This window comes from Micrasema longulum, unplaced genomic scaffold (assembly GCF_059751315.1).
Source record: "Micrasema longulum isolate JH-2025_06_02 unplaced genomic scaffold, ASM5975131v1 h1tg001207l, whole genome shotgun sequence".
In the NCBI taxonomy this organism is placed as follows: domain Eukaryota; kingdom Metazoa; phylum Arthropoda; class Insecta; order Trichoptera; family Brachycentridae; genus Micrasema; species Micrasema longulum.
In genome coordinates this window covers 155,177-177,684 of record NW_028278394.1, presented here as the reverse complement: position 1 = coordinate 177,684, position 22,508 = coordinate 155,177, and the positions used below count along the sequence as shown (strand labels likewise).

Below are 22,508 nucleotides of genomic sequence, written 5' to 3'. Positions count from 1 at the left end.
GCATGCACCAATGTCCCGATTGTGTCGTATTGTAAACCAAAGACAAGATCTGGACTTTCTTGGTGTAAGTTTTTATAGATTTAAAAAATCACTAAGATAGGCCGGATCTTGTCTTGAGGTAGTAATTTTCATATTTTTTTTGCCCTGGCTTTAATTTCATTGAATTGTATTTGATTTTATTAGTGCCTGTATTTATATTATAAGAAATTGTATATACCATCGCTAGAATGGACTGCATTAGTCCGTCAAATAAATAAATCTTGAATAAATAAAAATAATAAATAAAAAATTGCTTGAATCTTGTTACGCCAATTAAATTATTTGTAAATAATAACTCAATTTACAAAATATGAGTTCTGTAGCTGTTCTGTAAAATAATTGGGTTCATAATAACGTTTTTTTGCTCTCCTGAAAAGTTGCGCTTTTGCAGTTATACTCTTACATATGTCTGCCCATCAAAGATATTACTGGGTACATTTGCCTTTTAAACCAATAATTCGTGGCGACTTTGCCAGGAATCGAACCCGGAGCCATAATCATGGTAGCTGACGCGCCTATCATAACACCACACTGGTCGATAATAATTTTTATTTCAGCGCTTTAAATATAATTATATTCTTTAAAGGACGCGTGTATAAAGTCATTTAAAAAAGAAATAAAAATATGTTTAAAAATGGCAGAAGTCACGCATACATATTATATCACACCCCCCCCTGGTATAGAGTGCTGCATGTCTAAATGCGTCAAACTGAGAAAAATTACTTTGAAGATTTTGACATTTGCGATTTTGACCGCGGGTCAATACTGTTAACATATTTATTGCAACCGACATCAAGAACATTTTACAGAAGGGAATATAGAAGTCTAGGCATCCACAGGACATGTTTCGGTGGTTTGAAAGTAAATTTGCTTTAAAATAAATAAATATTTTGATATTTTAATCGAAACGAATTGATATTTTAATCCATAATATAGTATAAATCCTTTCGTGGGTTTTAAAAAACAAAGATTCGCTTATTGTTTTTTTAATTGTAATTCGTTTTTGTGCATACGATGACAGTTGAATATTGTAGGTTATTCTTCAGTATCGATTTAAACTTTTAAAATTTAGTTAGAGTTATGATAAAAACGTTACTAGTGTATAGTGTTAAGAATAAATATATATGAAGAATTATAATATGTATAACTTATGTCGTTTTGTGAATAATAATGTGATATAAAAGTCGATGAAACAATGATTCTTAAAACGTAATTTATGTTTTGTTTGGTGAACTATCGTACTCGGTAAGGAATACTTAAAAATTATTTAATTATTATCATTTATTAAGAAATAGTGTTTTATTTCAAGACAAGTTATAATAGTCTGACTTAACCAAAGATGCACTGGTGCGCTAATGAATTATCTAGCTTATTAATTACTTTTTCGATACTTAGCCGAAAACGCGAAATAGCTGCGCGGCTGGGTCGTTGCTTTCTAAAGATGAAGGCGGCGGTTCGAGTCCACAAAGGTTCCAATTTTCGTTTTGCAATTATGTTTTTTTTAAATGTATTTTCTAAATCAAATGTTTGTGCTACATTAGAAAATATTTTTACTGAAACTATTAGCCGCTGGAGCCATTTGTTAGGAATTATTTATTGAATATAAAATAGACTCGTTTTTTTATATGCCATACTACCGCCATGGACATTTTATCAGAATTTTCATAGCTTACCAATTGAAAAACTCACCGTTCGCCACTGCTAGATACGTTTGTGATATTTGAATAAAATAACGTTTTTATATCGAAAACAGTTCAAACAACTTGCGCAAATATATTTTTAATGCTTGGATAACCTTTTTTTAGAAAATTAGAAAAAAATATAGAAATAAATATATTCACCCAATGCTGAAATGCTAAATTCCAACAGAAGTAGCGAAATTATTTAATTTTCTAAATTGAGGAAGTTCAGTGGTTTTATAAAAATAAAAAAATTGCTAATACAATCAAACTAAGCCAAAAATTTAGTTTTTATATATCGTATTATCAGCGCTAATAATATTTATTTATTTATTTTATTTTATTTATTTACTTAAGTTAGTTAATATTACATTGTATATTAACTAATATATTTACAATTATAACAAATACTTATTAAATATTTCTTACATAACTACATTATTACAATAAACATAACATTTTTTTTTTAAATCCGTAAGTTTTCTTTCATTCTTCATACTTTCAGGCATCTCATCATACAGTTTTAACCCTTTATACATTAAGCTATTTTGTGATTTTGTTTTTTTCTTAAGTGGTAGTCTTATCCTATTTCTATTTCTTGTCCTATATTTATGTACATTTCTATTTAATATAATTTCACTTATAAAATACTTTGGCATGAGATTATTAAACACTTTATATATAAATACAAATACATTATACAATAGTCTTTTCTTATTCCTATCCAGTTCAATTGTTTTCTCATTTTTTCAACACTATTATATTTGCTTTTTTTCAGTATAATTCTCATTGCTCTATTTTGTAGTATTTCAAACTTGTTTATGTCTCCCTCGTTAGCTAAATATAATATAGTAGAGCAATAGTTCCAATGAGGGGCAATTATTGTTTTGTATATAAGTTCTGCACTCTTTTTGTTTATTTTTTTTCGAATTCTTCCTAGGAAGAAAATCTTTTTTGAAATTTTCTTATGTATATATTCAAAGTGTGATGTTAAATTTAATCTGGAGTCAAGAATAATTCCTAAGTATTTCATTTCATCAACCCTTTCAATAATTTAAAGTTTTTGTATTTTTGAAATTACTCGGCGTGTGACGTCTCAAGTTCTCTTCCGCTTATCTCATCAGTTCTGCCGATTGGTCCGTTGACGGTAAGTAAACTGGAAGAAAGCCTCCCACACCTCTCTTATCATTGGTTGATTCATATGAACTATTGACGTTGTTCAAAGTAGTTCGTTGCTATTTTTTTATATTTTTTTTTTTTTCGTACATTTTCAAGAAACTTAGTAGTAGTGAATGCTCTAATTTTTACCGCGTGCGAAAACATTTTAGGTTCTTTGTTGACATCAAATATGTATTGAAATAAATACTAACAAGATTTTTAATTCTGATTTTGATCATGACAGAAAACTTTGCCTCGTTCCTTACGAAAATCCCAACCATCACCATCTGATTCTTAATAAGTAGGCACTGTCACTACAGTAGGCAATAAAACTCTCCAAAGTACGATTGAGCCTCACTCTAGTGGTAGACTATAAACATTTTACTTACCACAAAAAGTGTATCTTCATGTTAAATAACGCCACAAAACCATCAGATGTAAATTTATTTATTTTTACACTAAAATTAATTGGTGCCAGTGTATACCTTACCCCGTATCTTCAAAAAACTTTCTTAAATAGGTGTTTTTTTATGTTATTTTCAATGGTGTCACTTTGTTAATATTTCAAAAAGTATTTTACAGATTGCATCTTTTACATTATTGTTAATGACATAATAGCTCCGGAATAATTTTTCAAACTGCCATTAGTCGTCTGAAAACTGCATTCATTTCTAAAACTCGTTCCTAGCCATTTTATTTTAATGACAAACTCATGAAAAGTAAATTATAAATATGCCGGAAACTTTTTCTTACTGATTCACTGAAAATTTAACCGCGGGTGAAGATATATGCTGATGCCATGAAAACAGTCTGTTGGTAGTTTTAGTAGGTACTATCATAAATAGTTAAAGCATTAACTTTGTGGTCAAACACTTAACTTAATGTTATTAAATATTTGTATATAACCACTTACCGACTTTTCTATGTTTGACCGAAATATGAAACCGGTAGACATAGAAAATTCGGTAAGTAGTTATATACAAATATTTAATAAAATTTAGTATGTACATCTTATTTTTACATAAATTATTACTTTGTTTCAAAGAACAATGTTATTTCAGTACGCTATTATTTTATGACATTAATTTAAGAAAAACCTTTCTAGCCAATAATGTACACAATATTTTGAGTTTGTCCAAATATTTATAGACAAAATTCTTGATTTCACCGCTGAGGTGGAGAACATTTAAGAGAACGAAATATGGACGTCTTGACATTTACAGGGCTTACGACCTGTCATTGACTGGTTTGAGTGGCCACTTTACGCTCAGTATAACATGTACCAAATTACCCATATTCGGACATCCATATTTCTGTTGATTTTAGTGAGGTTTCTACTCTTTGATTTCACTAAAATCAACAGATACTATAATTTTATTCTATATTTGTACATATTCGTTGAAAATAAAAGTGTTAATACGTCTATGAATAAATATTTTTATTTATTTATATCGACGGCTTACGCCTTTAACAAAGTATAAAATAATTATAAAAAACAATTATAAAGAAACAAACAAAACACCTGTACACTGTACACAAGTGAAGAAAATATGGAAAAACACATAATATAGATACATAATTTATGGTTGTGTCTAAATTTCTCCAAAACTCCCAAGGAATATTTTATACAATTATGTTTGATGTGTGTATGTGCCCTAAATGAATATTTGTGACAAGATTTTTTATTTTTTATTTACTAATTTTCATCATTGTTTATACTTAATTTAAAAAAAATATATTTATAGATCTGTGCTTAGTTGATTATTTCGTTGATACAAAAACAGGGTATTAAATAAGGTTTCTGCATATAAAAGCAGTTGGCAAATGTATCATGTCATGTTTGGTGATCGTTAAGGTACTTAAACACTAATATTTAAATGAAGAAATACCACCAGGTGCCGGCTCCGCCAAACACTTCGATGGTGATCGGAGATTCTAACATGCCAACTACTAACGAATCCTAGACATTTTCAACTTGAAATTTAGTAGACCGCATCTCGTAAAATGACTCATTATCTATCACTTCTCGCTTATTGGTTGAAGCATGGAATGGCTGCTAATGTCATCACTGGTGTACGATGAATTGATAACGTCAAAAATGATTTATTGATAATTTATCGCTGCCATCACCCGACCAGTTCAGCTGTCTGTAGGACCAATAATTGAGGGCTCTACTTGCTAAGTCAGTAACCTCCATAAAAACTTATTTTGAACTCTAAATGCATTTTTGTTCTTAGGGCATTTTTAAATCCTGTGAGCGAGTTAAGGAAACGAAGCTGGCTGAATTTTAAACAAAATTTATAATACTATATATTTTACAAAATTTGTAACCTCCAATTTGTGTGCTTTATCGACCTGACAAAGGCGTTTGATGAGGTGTCGCTGAATAATGTGATCAGAATATTAACAGAGAAGGGAATATCACCAAAAGTACTACTGTCTGCGTACTGCCAGGGTTTTTGAAAATACCCGCATACTGAGAACTTTTTACAACTCCTTGATGCGAAGTAGACTCGAGTGGCTCGATGATTTGGGGGCCACGTGAACTGAAGTACTCTCTTATGATAAAGAAAATCTGAAAGAAGTTTTTAAACTATCTCTACATGAGAGCTTTTCCAAGGTATGTTTGGCTACAACAGTTTAGAGACTAGACGAAATGTGTATTTGACGACACATTTTTTTTATTGTTGCGCTTTATTATCGATAATCCTGAGATTATGATGAGCATTGGTTTGGATGTTCCAGATAATTACCTAAGACAGCGTCAGAATAGATTGTTTAATATTCCGATATACAGGACCAACCTACCGATGGTTATGCCTGTTGGAAGGGCTACCGCTATGCTGAACAACATCGCTCTAGATATTGATCTGTTCCATGTATCCGAGGGGTTTTCCGGAGCAGGATTCTCCTACTACTTTGACATAAGTCTCTTTCATGTATTTTTTTTATTTTTATAATTTGTAAGCATTGAATGTATGTTTGTAATGCATATGTTACTCGTAAATTTAAATAAATTAATTGAATTAAAGTCTCTTAAACATTCCAAGACATTAACACTGGCAGCAAAACCAAAATAAAAGTCTAACGTGAAATATTAAAAAAAAATTCAAGCAGCCAGTGCCTTAAGATAAAGTGACAGTCTGATAGAATTTTATGGACAAGATTCATAAGCAACATTGAACTAGATTCTTTGATCAATTGTAATATCTAGAAATTGAATCATTTTCTTAACTTTCGTGCGTCTCCCACATCTTAATATTATCCTCATCGCTTTGTTTTGTATTATTTAGAGTCTCTTTAGATCTCCCTCATTACTTAAATATAAAATACTGGAGCAATAATCAATGTGGGGAACTATAATACTTTTAAATATCAGCAAAGAGGTTTTAAGATATAGTTTATTCCTTATCCTTCCTAAAAGGGATACCTTCTTTGCGATTTTCTAACTCGTATTGTCTGCATTTTTTGTAAAAGATAATTTAGAGTCAATCCAAACTCCTAGATATTTTATGCTTTAAACATTTTCAAGAACCTCTCCATCTTATTCAACACTGTGATCGCTGAAGCAAAGTTTCCTCGCTTTCAAAAAATTTTAATTCCCAAATTATCCACTCTCTAGGGGGTAGATAAGGTTCAGAATACCACCCCAGGAATTGTACCTAGGATCTCAAGCGTGGTAGACAAAGTACTCTCCATCCACTACACCAGTGGTCCCCAACCCCCGGGCCGCGCAAAGGCCTGCTTAAAAATCAAAATTACTTTTGAAAAATTGAACATACGAGTATCTATAAAATTTATCATAGTGCTGTAAGTACTAAAAATTAATCCCCATTGCCATTTCCGACATCCTATCTATGTGAAGTGGGGTTTTCTGCAGTGAGATAAGCAAAACTCTTCAGGTATCACAATCTTTTTTTACCCCCAGATGGAACCATCTCGTTTCTCTCATTTATTTAGAATTAAATCAAAACACATAAAACTTCAACATCGAAACTTTTAATCAAAATAGATTAATAACTTTCGAGTTAATATATCTGCAGGATATCAGAATAACATTAAAATCCAAATATTGAACCCTGAGCATTCTGAAAATTCTTTTCTCTATCTTGGAAAAATATTGTAAAATACCCGTGGATCCAAAAGAAAATTTATATGAAACTAAATAATCCTTCATTGTTATTATATATTAACAAATTACAACGGGTATGGAGAATACCTTAAATAAGGGAATATGGAAGTCTAGGCATTTACAGGGCTTATGACTTATCATTTGCTGGTTTAAGTGGCCACTTTACACACCGTGAAACATTCACCTATTTTACATGCCATTGCCTAGTATGTAAAATAATTGAGTCAGATGAATCTCTTAACAACAATAAAGGTTTCAGCTCTTTCACTTCACTAAAATCAACAAATGGAAGAATTTAACAAATATGGATGTACAAACATAGGCAAAATGGTGAATGTTACACGGTGTGTAAAGTGGCCCCTTTAACCAGCCAATGACAGGTCATAATCCCTGTAAATGCTCAAACTTCAATATTCCTTTATTTAAGGTATTCTCTACCCCTGTTGTAATTTGTTAATCTTAATGACTCTCGAGGGGGTGAAATCCAGTTTTTTGTCTACGAACATTGGGACAAACTCAAATATTGTTATTATATATTTTTTCTTCATTTTTCCCACAAACTTTGTGTTTTCTCTACTATTATTTGTCACTATAACTTATGTACCACAGTTGTAAATTAAAAAAAAAAAAATATTCATAAATTTCATAAAAAGTACATGTTTTTGTAAAATTCTAAACATATCCACTTTTCCACATCTAGTAAATGTTATCACTGTAACTCTCCAAAAAAAGAGACTAACTCTTGTGCTTGGAGAGTTAAATACACTGTTTTAGTTGTTTATTTATAAGAGTTTATGTAATTTTAAATACTAGTACAGAAAAAAGAAGAAGAAAACATAAGACATATAAAGAAAAAAACATAAAACAATAATACATTCATACTAATTAAAGTTCAATGTTGTTTTTACACGAGTTCAAAAAATTTCTTTAGATTAACTTTAAATTTCTTTATTGATATATTATTTTTCAGTTCATAGGGAAAATTATTATATTTTTTTACACCTTTGAAGACAAAGCTATTTTGACCATGACTTGTATGGAATTTAGGAATTTTAATATTATGTTGGTATCTAAGTGACTTTTATTATTTTCTACTTATATATTTGTATAATAGAATTTATTTTATAAAGAGTGTCTACTGTATGAACCTTAAATATTTTATATAGACTTTCTATTATTATATATTGTACAAATTTATTGTTATATATAGTTATTTTTAATTATTTCAAAAAAAGGTTGGGGACCACTGCACTACACGATGAGGTGGACTTTTCTCTACTCGATTTTCTTTTTCAGATCTTTTTAGTACAAAATTAGTTAAATATATATTTGGGTCACAAAAGCAGGAAGTAAGAAAATTCTGTTCTGAAAAATCCTGAAATAAAGCTAGCGATTCGTAATGAAAACTAATTTTGCTGAAATTCATTATCACTTCAATTTGTTCTGCGTGAAAATGGTTAACGACGCAAGCAATTATTTTATACAAAAATGATCGAAATGAATGTTTTTATTAAAGGAGGTGGGAAACAGTAACAGGTATATTATCATGTAAAGGGTAGGTATGCCGTGTGTAAAGTAGCGAGGAATGTTAGGTGGCCATGGATACAGTAGGCGGGAGTGGCGAACAGAGTCGAATCTAGATATTGCAGTTTACATATTACAATACAATAAGTGTGGTGAAAACTACAGGTAACCCCCGTGAGTACGAGGGATGCGTTCCTGACAAAATCGTACATGAAAACATTAAAATATTCAAAAATAAGACTCTTTGCAGACGATGCCTTAATATATATATCGGGAGAAAATTATAAAACAATTATGGACAGACTAAATCATGATCTTAATAGTGTATCACTGTGGCTAAAAATTAATAAATTAAAATTAAATGTTAACAAAACTAAATATATGAATATAGGAAACAAAAGAACAGAAATTACACCATCAATTGTAGTAGAAAATGAAAAACTTAATGAAGTCACTGAAATTAAATATTTAGGTGTAATGTTGGATTCAAAACTTACATTTCACCAAAACGCTAAGATGGTAATAAATAAGATTGCAAAAAAAATATAAATTTTGGGAAGGATCAGAAGATTTATTGATAAGGACTCCTGCAAAACTATTTACAAAGCAATTATTGAACCACACGTTAACTACTGTAGTAGCATTTTATTTTTATCAAACAAAGAAAACATAGATAAATTAACTGTATTACAAAATAAAGCCTTTAGAATCATTTTGAAAAAAAACAGATATACGAGGGTAAAGTCGATGGTAAATGAAATGAAATTATTAACATATAAACAAAGAATATTTTACAATACAATGATATTTGTTCATAAAATTATAAACTCTAATAAAAAAACAGAATTTTGGAAAAAAAATGATCGGAACCAGCATGAACAGGATCACAATACTAGAGAAAAGAACAAAATTAGACTTCCATTTAGGAAAAAGGCAAAGTCACAAAATTCAATTTTATTTAAAGCAATTAAAAAGTATTACGAAATGGAAAAAAATATTTATGAAGAAAAAAACATATCAAAATTTAAAATAATGGTCAAGACATATGTGATAAACAATTTATAAATTAAATATATTTGTAATGTTATTATTAGAACACACATAACAATATGCATGATATGTGTGCCCTACTTTAAGATTTAAATTTAAAAAAAATTGTCACCTATATGCGAATAAAACACATTCATCATTCATTTATTAACTCAAAGACATTGATTGTGGAAAGAAAGAGCCTTTTACGGTGAATTGTTTTTGGGTGGAAACCGATTCCACGTCCACCCGTATGATCATCGATCGTAAGCTTTCAATAGTCTTAAAATATATTCAACCTCAGATCTTCGTTCCGTTCGGCTAATATCTTCAATACGATTTTCCACAATATTTTGAGTTTGTCCAAATTTTTGTAGACAAGGAATAGATTCAACTTCCTGGGAAGCTGTTAACATTAACATATTACAACAGAGATGAAGAACATTTTAAAGAAGGCAATATCTAGACATCTACAGGGCTTATGACATGTCATTGGCTGGTTTAAGTGGCCACTTTACACACTGTGTAACATTCACCATTTTGCCCATATTTGAACATCCTAGATAGAAAAACTAAACTGAGATAATTGCACTTTTTGTGAAAAGAGTGAATAATAAAATCTACACAACAGTTAGACTGTTTTTTACTTTGACAAATGATAAATAATGCATACGTTCGGTTTTTTTGTGATACAAAAAAATATTATCCCATTAGATCCTCACACGATAGTTAGAAGGGACATAACTTTTGCAGTATGTATAACCCTTGCACATAATAAGCATGACAAAAAACAAGGAACTGCTTTTTTTTTTAGAGGACCTCCATAGTCCCTAATCGAAAAAGGTTTAATATTTCTGTTTTTTTATATTTTTCTATTTGAATTTTCAGTTTATTTATTTGATACGCTTATTTACATTACATAATTGGGGCACTTATTTTTTACTATTATTATTATATATTAATATTATTTTTTAAATTATTTATCTTTAAGTATAAATAATACTCTAGTTCTGCCCTGGTAGAAGAGCGACATGTTACGCGCCCAAAGGCCCACTTCCCTTCCACACTGCCTGCACCATTCGGCACGCGAAAAGCCAACGGGCCACTGGAATATATAACTAAGACATTCAAAAGATAAACAAGAGACATTAAATATCCGATTGTCATTAAAATTTATAAAATACAATCATTTTACAATGTTATCGACGTGAAGTATAAGGATTGTCGTGTCTGTGTAAAATTCTCATAACGTCGCGTGCGGGGTGAAAGTGTGAACTTCGTAGTTTTATTGGGGCGTAGTGTTATAAAACAGCTCCTTATTATAAGTGATTACATACCGCACTTGCGCAAAGTAAATTCTTTATTTTTAAAAATACGTTATTAATAATATTCATATCGGTAGATGGATACAAATTATCCAGATAAACTTTATTGCGTCAGATTGTGCACCATTTTATTCAAAAGATGGTGATCGCCAAGCATTAATGGTCATAGCCTTGTTCTGTGCGTTCCCTTCTTTAAAATGCCAACCGACGATGTGGCAAAAGATAGAGCTAGCAAAATTTTGGGTGCGAGTAAGGAAACGGAATTCCTGCAGAGTTTTGTGCGAGTGGATACAGGAGTCCACGATGAGAAACCGGGAGCCCGATCTGGCCACAGAAGGCTGGCAGATCTCAGCATGCCTAGACAAGTCTCTTTCGATGTTCCCGAAGGCGAGAGTAGAGACAGGACTGGTTCGGCGCGTCACGTGTACACCTCCAAGTTGTCGAGCAAAGCCATCTTCAAGCAGATCAAGAAAGAAATGAAGGAGAAGGAACTGCGATGCCGGAAGATCGTGAAGGAAGAAGAAACGTATACTGACAAAGACAGAGCAGCGGCGGTCAACATGGGATCGACTGATATAAAACAATCGCTGAACATCAAATTAAAACAAGACAGGTCGAAGGCGCTTAGTTTGCCTGACGAAGCGGATCCGAACACTCTCCTGGCCCTCGGGAGAAACGAACTCCGCGCGGGCAACACTGAAATAGCACTCAATTTTTTCAACAAGGTTAGAGATTTTTAGACATTATTGAGAGGACTCAAATGATACAAAAACTGACTAGTAAAATTACATTGCTTTTATTTTGTACCTATTTAGTTTCTGGGATATAAGTACAATAGGATTTGATAGCTAAATCAAAATTCAATTTAAATTTATTTGAACAGAGAGGGAAAACATTTTTGAGAAGGGAATATGAAAGTCTAGGCATTTACAGGGCACCAAGGCTTATTACGGGAGTAAAAAAATATTCTCACATCTCACATCTTCAAGATTTGCACTGGTTAAAAAGCCCATAGAGAATAAAATACAAGCTTTGCTGGACAGTATTCAAATCCCTGCATGAAATGGCTCCAAATTTTAAATCTGGAAATATAATATATAACTTTAGTTTAGTTAGAATGTAAGTTTAGGTATACAATTGTAAAGCGCCCTTGAGGTGATTTTTTACAAAAATGGCTTTTACTTCACAAAAGTCAACAGATGGAAGAGTTGAGGAAATGTGGATGTTCAAACATGGGCAGAATGGTGAATGTTACACAGTGTGTAAAGTGGCCACTGGAAAAAATTATGATGTACGAAGCCTATGTCAAAAGTAAATTGAGTTATATGATCGCCTTCTGGGGAACTGGTAACAAGACAGACATAACAAGAATACAAAGACAACAAAATAAAATTCTTAAACTAACATACAACCTACCCTACATGACCTCTACGACTGAACTGTACAAAAAAACACACCAGTTTGACATAAACTACTTGACTAAAATTGAGACCTTAAAAATTGTGCACAAAATAACACTGGGAAACATACAAGACAACTACATAATATTAGTCAAAAATGCTGACATACACAAATATAACACCAGACAACAACAACACTATCATATTGAAAAAGCAAAGACAAACACAGGACAGTCAAAAATACTACATAATGGACTTAAACACTACAACGACCTACCTTACTACTTGAAAACTTTTACTGGAGACAAATTTAAAATCAATCTGAAAAAGCACATGATGACTGAACTAACTAGACAAGACGAGACATAAAATGACTTGACAATATTAAATTTCTAATGTAACCCTAACGGGTTTTTTCAAATTGTAAATAAATTTTAAAAAACAGCCAATGACAGGTAATAAGCCCTGTAAATGCCTAGACTTCTATTTTCCCTTCTCAAAAATGTTTTCCCTCTCTGTTGAAATAAATTTAAATATGAATAACTCCCTAGGGAGACAATCCAGCCAGTCTACAAGCATTTGGACATACTCAAACATTGTCGAAATTTTATAATCGATTGAAAATAATATAATAAATGGGCATATTATGTGTCACGTCAGTCACGTGACACTATTTAATGGTTCGTTCTACCTACGGTACCTACGTGTGTTTTGATGGGCTCTGTAATGATTTCAATCGAAACGGTAGGTACTTTTAATTTTAATTTAAGTTAATCAAATTGATTTTTCAGTCTCGCTTTCACGGCAGATAATTACAAAAGGAAAGGATAAAAACTGGTTAGTTACCATATAATATCTTCAATTAATATTTTTTTATAAATCTTGGGTATAAGGTAATTCATGTTTAAAAAAAATATATATTAAGCCAAATATTTTAATATTATTAATGTTTGTAAAAGGCAGATTTGCCGTTTATATTTATAAAAATATTTTTTTTTAAATAAAATTTAAAAAATACTTATTTGTCGAGTATCAAAAATTAATTATAAAATTAATATTCCTAAAAGTGTATTATAGATAGTCCATATATATGTACCCGCGCCTAAAATGAACATGTTTAAAAACATTCATACCCGAATATCATTTCATAATATTATAAGGAATACAAAACATGTACTTTGAGAAGGATAACAATATAACGTATCTACTATTAATAATACTAAAAAGAATCTACGAATACTAAATTTTCGGAACCTTCCACAATCAACCCTCCTATAACGCGATTAATTCGTACTGCGTTGTATGGAAACCACGCTATAAAAAACTCGGAATTAACACGAATCAGATAAATGTTAGTAAATATTAGAATATAACCACTTACCGACTTTTCATGTCTACCGGTTTCGAGACGTACCCGTCTCTTCGTCAGGACACTCACTACACCAACATGCAAATACTAAACTACAACTTCACCTTTACTATCACCATAGTATAAATTGTATTTACGAAGAAATACACAATTTACGTGCAGAGTTAAAGGGGATACGAACACCACCATGTCCGAAGATGCACTAAAATTACGTTAATAATATTTAGGGATATGTTGCAGAATGTGTGGGGATGGGGGTTAGGAAGAGGAGAGACTAGGAGGTTGAAAGTTAGATAATTGGTTAATTTTTAAATCAAAAAGAGGGCTATATTAAAAATATATTTTAATATTTATTAGAGGAATATTATATTCCCTTCTGTAGGGCGTTCTCCATCCATGTTGCAATTTGTTAATAGTAATTAATATTTTTGTAATTTTTCATATTTGTGTGTAAGTTTATTAAAAATGATACGTAGTACAGATAATAAAATTATGATTTAAAAAACATTTCTAACAAAAAACTTAATTTAATACAAATAAGATGCTTTTAACTAACCATCTCCCTCATAATATATTATAGGCCAAACCCTTTTTTTTTAATGGGTCGAAACTCTAAATAGAAATCTATTTTTATAGTTTTCTCATATTTAGTGGAATCCCTTGATCAAATGACATTTATATTCAATAATGTTTTCAGTATGTCCAAGTGCTTGCAGACTGGCTGGATTTACTCCCTAGGGCGTAGTTCATATTTAAATTTGTTGCAACAAAGAGGGAAAACACTTTTGAGAAGGGAATATACCAAAGTCAACAGATGGAAGAGTTGAGAAAATGTGGATGTTCAATAGCGGACAAATGGCCACTGCGGCTTCGCTGGACGGCGCGTATCTTAGAGGTCCAATTTTCGATGAATCTCGATATTCGGGACGATGGTATTGTTTATATTGACTTTTAAGGCATCAAACGTCTATGGCTTGTTAGCATAAACCAGTGATGAAATAGTATTTTTAATATTTAAAGCATTAACTTTGTTACAATATTTGAGTTTGTCCAAATGTTTGCAGACAAGATTGGATTTCACCCCATCGGGAGTAAGATCACTAAAATCAACAAATGGAAGAATTAAAGAAATATGGATGTTCAAACATAGGCAGAATGGTGAATGTTACACAGTGTGTAAAGTGGCCACTTAAACCAGTCAACGACAGGTTATAAGCCCTGTAAATGTCTACACTACCATATTCCCTTCTGAAAGGTGTTTTCTCTCTCTGTTGCAACAAATTTAAATATATACCCACTTACCTATTTTTATAAGTCTACCGGTTTCAAGACGCACCCGCCTCTTCGTCAGGGCACTAATTAAACCAACATGCAAACCAACATGCAAAACCCACTATACACCTTCACTATAGTTGTTGCACAAAAATATAAAACCACACGACATGCATTTTAATAAGCCCATGCACTGATTGCAACAACCAATCGAACCGCAATACATGAACTTTTCAAGTCATTTGCATTGTTAGAATGTTGTCTTGTACGAAAAACGCGTTATATGGAAATCGCGTTAAGAGGGATTGTTCGCAATTTTCGCTTCGTGATATTTGGAAACCACGTTATAAAAATACCGCGTTATAGGAGGGTTGACTGTACATGGAGTCGTAAAATATATGGTGTTATTCGTTCCGATAGCGGTCGTATCCTTCATATAATATTATTACTATACAATTTCTACTTGTCAGCAGTAATATATGATGAACTTTCATAAAGCATGCACGTTTTCCCATATTCGTGTCATATTCTCCACTCACGAAACGAAGCTATACTAACTCCGTAGACAGGAGAGCTGCTGTACGAAATGTATAAAATATTTGATAGGTCTCAGTCACAATTTTTATGTTTAGACGATATTATAACCCCTTTCTGGAAAACTAAAATTTGTTTATATAGCTTACGTAAATCGATGTACGATATCTAAGACTTGTGGTATAATAATTTAAATATGTATATTATTGAAGTATAAATATTTATTTTTCCTGCACATGCATGCCTTTGTGTATGAAATTGATTTATAAACTTATGTGGGTACCGATAAAAATAAAAATAATTTACTGATTATTTGTCGTAAGTCCGAGTAGCTCATTAAGTTTGGTTCTGATACGAGTTCAGAAAATTTATAATTTAATTTTGAAACCATGTTCATCATCATAATTACACAGCCATTTCTGTCCACTGTTGAACACAAGCCTTCATGCATCCCTGTCTTCCGCTTTCTGCATCCAATCACCAGAAATGAGAAAGTTTAGTGTGTTTTTTTGTTAATAACTAAGCCAAAAAAATATTTTTATGGATCGTATTATCAGCGCAATGATTTTTTAAGGTCTTGCATTTTTTAAATTACTCTGCGAGTGAGGACTCAAATTCTCTTCCGCGTCTTCTCAATCAGTTCTGCTGATTGGCCCGTTTACGTACCGTAAACCGAAAATCTTTCTCAACTCTCTTATCATTGATTGATTCATATGAACTAGTGACGTCGTTAAAAGAAGTTCGTTTTTTTCAAATATTTTTTATTATTTTTTTCGTACATATTCAAGAAACTTTGAAATACAATTTAATGCTCTAATTTATACCGCTCGTAAGAAAACATTTTTGTATCCAATTTCCCGTAGGGTTGAACTTCCTCATTCTCCCATCGTGTGGAGGGTCTCCCTCTACTTCTGTTGTCTTCGAGGGGTCTCAACTCGACTACCCTTTTTGTCCATCTTTGGTTTTTTTGTCTGGCAAAATGTCCCGTATATTAAATATTCAGTTTTGATGAAAACACTGGCCACAGAACAAAGTCAATTGACTTTATTCGTTCACATTACTTTCATTCTAAAACACACTTCAATTTTGGATTTACTCACATCTGTTTCTGTTCTGTTTCAGGCATTAGAACTTAACCCTGAGGATAAAACAGCTCTTGTTGCAAGAAGCAAATGCTATCTCCTTATTGGAGAACCAAAGCTGGCTTTGGAAGACGCAGAGACTGCTCTGCAGAAGAGCAAGAACTACATCAAAGCTATTTACCAAAAGGCGGAAGCGCTTTATTATTTAGGAGACTTCGAACTTAGTCTAATGTTCTACCACCGCGGATTACGCATTCGACCAGAACTGGAAGGATTTCGCTTAGGAGTGCAAAAAGCCCAAGAAGCTATCGAGAACACAATCGGATCTTCTAAGCCCTTAATAGATCTAAAAGACATCGAAGAATCGTTACTCAGCACACCAGTTCAAGATGACAAGACCGTTAGAAAAACTATCACTCCGACGAAGAAAGCGAGCGGCTCAAAAAAGACGATGAACCCGGAGAAAAAACTGTCCAGGCAGTTGCTGGGACAGCTCTGTGTGGATAAGGAATATTTAGAAAAGCTTTTGAAACATCCCGACTTGAATGTCGCCGACAGGAAGACCAACAGTATAGCGATCCATGCTGAGGAAGCGGTGAGTTTCTTGAACAAGAGGCAAGAGTTCTGGAGACAGCAGCGTCCCTCGACTACAGCAACTGGACGAAGAAAATCTCAAAAGTTAAACGATCTTGGTCCTTTTCCAAAATGGTACGCACAAAACCAAAACCTCTAACTTCTGAATCGATTTAAGTAATATAACTTTTGATATTTACCATTATATCTAAGGTGATCGTGTTTGCAACTACATGGGTAGATATGTAACTATGTAGGTTTATTTTCGTAGTTTGCATGATAAACTTTTGATTGGCAATTTCACGACATACAAGTTTAGTGTCAAGAGTAATTAGTAAGATACCTGTCACTTGTAAAACAGTGCGTTCGATTAGTTAGTGCAGGGTTTTTATTATATGTACGTTTATACGCACGTCACAAAATAAAATTAAAATCATAAATATAAATGACGTATAATAAATAAACACGTTATATCCTTTCTAAACGTACAAATCCACAATATGTTGAAATTTAAAATTAACAGTTCCTAAATTATTCTGTCAAAATTTTAATAATCAAAAAAAAAATTATAATGTAAGAAATTAAACACTGATTTGAGTCTACTGAACACTTTATTTTAATTTTAAAAATATAAAAACAAAAATTTCGCCTTGTTAGGGTATTTTCAAACGAATGTGAAGATTAGATGGATTGAATTTTCTATTATTATAAAGAATTATTATTAACTAACAATTATGAAAATTATAAAAAATACCAACCTATTATAATATTATCGATATATTTTCCACAACTATTATCTAAAGATATAATACTATAAAGCTTAATTAATTATCTTACAATACATACATGTATGTGAATAAATACTTACTGTGTTATACATTTTTCCGAAATTCAAATATAAATACCTAAATTCCCCATTACCTATTAAACACTTAGTCTTTCCCTTAACTATTGGTTTTTCCCACAATTATGATTGATGTACATGCTTTAGTGCAAAAGAATATTTTTATTTTTTACTTAAGTACCTTGAATTATATAACTATAGGTATATGGACATTCAATCCATCTAATCTTTACATTCGTTTGAAAATACCCTAACAAGGCGAAACAATTGTCACGAAATTTTTGTTTTCATATTTGTAAAAAAAAAAAAAAAGTGTTCAGTAGACTCAGTAGAATCAGTGTTTGATTTCTTATATTATAAGTTTAAATATGGAGTTCTACAAAATAAACACCAAGTCAATCAAGAATATAATAATATGTAAAGAGTATATTCTAAAACAATTCACTTAACTTTTAAAATGTATTTTTCAGCACGGATTTTTTAGTGAGGAATACATTGTTAATTTGACCATATAATGTATTCTAATTAAATATTAAATAAATAAATTTGAGAAAAGGAGCTAACAAATTACATTACACCTACATTCAAAATTCAAATATTTAGTTAGAAAGAGGTGCGAGAAGGCAACTATGAATTTAAAGGCCATTATTTACGCGCTTGTAACTTGTAAGGTGTCTATAATTCGGCATTCCATTAAAATAACAAATTTCATTAAGGATGTTGAATAAAAAATATATATATGTTCCTTAAAAGATAAATCACGGGAGTTACACTGAATGATATGTTCAGAAAACAGGATTTTGTGACTGCGATTTCCAAAACAGCGTAACTTTGTAACCAAATGAAAGAATTTCAATCTAAATAACTTTTAATATGAAATATTGATTATTTTTATATTAATAGTACATAAAATACTAAAATAGCAAATATGGTATAACTGATGTTTTTTGTATTAAAACAAAGTAGACTTCAGATTTTTTATGACGAAAATGGACTTCAGAGTTCTTTTCACACATAAAATAGTTTATTGCCATAATTTCTACATTTTTTAACTTCAAAATGGCAAAAAGTATGCTCCCGTGTTTTATATTCTAAGTTACATATATATATATATATATATATATATATTTTAGAGATAAAATGACTAAGATATAATGTAGATAAATAGTAGACGAATAATGGCCATAACATGATTTATTGATATTGACATCCCTATATACAATAATTTTCATAAGCTTTTGAGATCATTTTACTATATTTTGTAGGTACTAGAGATGAGCGTTTCGGTATTTGATAAGAGTAGCAGTAGCAGTTACCGTTTCACAAATTAAACTGTTTTGAAAAACCGTTTATAAAATAACAGTTTAAAACGGTGTTTTTCAACCTGTGGGTCGTGATCTCGTCAAGTAAAAAACAAGGGTAAACTGGTGTTCCGGGGGAGGGGTCGCCATTTTTTCAATTGTACTTATTTTTTTATGTCATGAATCGATATCGTTTAATTATACACCCCGACTCTTTTTGCTTTAGTTTTTCGTTAAAAAATTCATTTATTTTTATGAAACTGTTTCAGCTACTTCGGGAGAGTAACTGTTTTAAATAGCTGTTTAATTTTATCTTTTACCACTAGTAGGCACTAGTTTGCATATAAAATAGACTGCCCCTTTTCATTTTGTTTGATGTGCTTTAAAATGTTAACGTAATATGTTGAGTAAAATATAAACATGAAATATTGTAATTATTATACAGTGCATTTATATTTTATTTTATGGCACTTAAATAATAATAATAATAATAAATTTTCGTTCATTTAAAAAATTCACCGACAGCTTTAAATAAAACTACCAACAGTGTCCTTTTATGCATTTTTATTATTATTTTTACTAAAAAAAAGTCATATTAAAGTTTCTACTGATTAAAGTGTTATCGTTTTTTCAGAAAAAGTGGATAATAACAGAAGTTATATTTAATAAAATAGTTTAGTAAAAAAAAGTCCTGTTTTTAGGTACAGAATATTTATTTATTTATTTTCTTTTATTCAGGAAACATACAGTACAGTTACAAAGTTTAATATTTAGATGTAATAAATCTAAGATTTCAAATTTGATTGTAGATTTTAAAAAGGTATTATAGAAATAAAAGACGATCGATACTTAAATCCACAAGTCTGGAATAACCAGTTACCGGTTTCATCGCTTTCAAGACAGGTGTATTTATAATACATTCAAAGTGTTTATACAAAAACGGTATGTATTTAAACTCATTATAATAACATGATTTAAACTCTTGTATTTACCTACCCAGTAACATTTTGTAAAAAGGTATTTCAGACATAAATAATTGAATGTAGAAGTTGAGTGTTTTTTTGTATTTTTTTTTGTTAATATGCTATCAAACTAAGTAAAAAAAATATTTTTATGATTTTTTAAGTTTTGTAATTTTGAAATTACTGAGCGTGTGACGTCACAAGTTCTCTTCGGTGGTGAATTGGCTTTCAGTTAACAGGAAATCTATCACACCAACTATTATTAGTTGATTCGAAAGAGCTAGTGATGTCGTTCAAAGTAGTTAGTTTTTATTATTTTTTCCATGCATTTTCAAAAAACTTCGCCATTCAAGCTCTAATTTTACCGCGTGCAAGTAAATATTGTTTATATCCAATTTCAATTACCTTTATATTGTTTTGAATTCGTTATCTGTACTATTTTGTATAAACAAATTGTATTTTATAATAAAAATATCAGTCAAGAAGATGTCGCGAAAGTAATGAAACCGGGCACTGCTTATTCTAAATTTGTGAATTTAAATATTTAAGTATCACTCATCATTTATTTCTATAATAAATTACAATTAACTTCCACCCAGAACTTTCACTAAAAAACTAACAACAAACAAACATATAAAACTCGAATGTTTTTAATAGGTGTGATTTTATAATAATTAATTACTAATCTAATTTTGTTACTACACAGATGGAGAGTTTATAAACAGCTTACGTAATGTCATTAGCTGGTTGGAATGATCACAATTTTAATACCAGTCGTGTAACATTAGCCATTTGCAATTTTCCATCTGTCGATTTTTGCGAAGTATTTATGTCATTATTGTTTGTATGCTTACAATATGTAATAAATATAAACCAAATAATGCTTAAGAATATTATTGTTTTATTTTTCAAACTCTATGGTCACTGCAAACTCTGAGATATCTACATAAATAATGAGATTACATAGATATTTATGTAGTAGGTATGATTTCAGAAGTTTGTATTGATGAAATTTTAGTCCACTGTTGTTAAAAAAATTATCATGGTCTCAACATGTACCGTATCGAAAGCTTTTTTGAAATACATGATTACTCCTGTGATTGGAATTCCAGCATCCATATTTGTTTATATTTAATTAATTCAATTTACGTGGTGTGTTCCTTTTTTTTCTTGAAAACTATGTTGGTTTAAGCATATTATTTTAAGGTTTTTTCATATGACCCGTCAATAATTTATGTAATGCATTTTTAGAAGATTTTTTTAGCTCTAGTGATGTGATGTCACGCTAGTCTACATACGATACAAGATTTGATAAATCTCTCTTATTTTTTTTTGTGATGTAGTTGTATTTTTTTTAATATTCAGGTGGACATTTTCACACCGGATTTGGAAAGCAAATTTTGTTTAACTATGCTGGATTTTAATATAAAAAATATTTAACCTTGCTACCCGAAGACTGATATCCGCAAATACAGCAATACATCTATATTAGAGAGAGCACGAAGATAGAATACATATCAAGGAAGACAGAGACGCTGTTATGTAGCCGCCGTAGTTGGTGTTAAGTGAAACAAATTCAGTCAGTTGTTGACAGTGATGGGGGACGCACGTATTTTTTTGCTATAACAGGGCTAAATTATTTGTTTATCTTTTATGTTTATAATTATGGAAGAATTATTAAATTGTATGTCTCCATGTTTTTTTTCTTCAAATGTCTGAGCTTTAGAATTTTCTGTCTTTTGCTTGTGGTAACACGATGTTACATCACCGGACGCAAAGAGATTATTTACCACAGTCTTTTAAGAGTTAAATACATTTAAATTTGCTATATTTACAGTAAAACTCCAACTATCCGGATTAATGAGTGCTAGACATTATCCGGATATGAAGAAATCTAGATAATTAGATTGACCCATAAATTTAGGCAATGTTTTGAAAGAAAACGCAAAATTTACTCCAAGATCACTTTTTTATTAATTTTGAAATAATACGGCAAATTGCTAAAATAAAAAAAATACTTATGACGAAGAACCTCGTTTACGAGCATCGTAAGTTTATTATAACATCTCCTTTTTTATTTCATGATAACGACCCGGATATTTGTCAATCCGGATGGCTAGAGTTCGGATAAACGGAGATCTACTTTATTATTATTTGGCTGTCGTTATATTTTATCTTTGGAGATTTGGAAAATGATGACGAGTGATGAGTCAGTGAAAATTAGAAATTGAGTTGTTTATTTTAGGAAAATAACAACAAATTTTATAAATGCATTTATACATTCT

The 22,508-nt window shown here is 30.9% G+C and overlaps 1 protein-coding gene across 1 annotated transcript; it reads left to right on the top strand.

Moving 5' to 3' along the window:
• The first annotated feature begins 10,966 nt into the window (after window positions 1-10,966).
• LOC148276517 (outer dynein arm-docking complex subunit 4) lies at window positions 10,967-17,543 on the top strand. Its single transcript, XM_088234145.1, has 2 exons — window positions 10,967-11,611; window positions 16,584-17,543. The coding sequence occupies exons 1-2, from the start codon at window positions 11,084-11,086 to the stop codon at window positions 17,274-17,276; spliced, it is 1,221 nt and encodes a 406-aa protein (XP_088090271.1). The 5' UTR covers window positions 10,967-11,083; the 3' UTR covers window positions 17,277-17,543.
• Window positions 17,544-22,508: the final 4,965 nt, after the last annotated feature.

What these genes read in the sequence shown, in the direction of transcription:
- LOC148276517 (XM_088234145.1), top strand. Translation starts at nt 11,084, where the DNA reads ATGCCAACCGACGATGTGGCAAAAGATAGAGCTAGCAAAATTTTGGGT. An exon ending in CACTCAATTTTTTCAACAAG is followed by an intron (nt 11,612 to 16,583) that starts GTTAGAGATTTT and finishes GTTCTGTTTCAG; the next exon opens with GCATTAGAACTTAACCCTGA.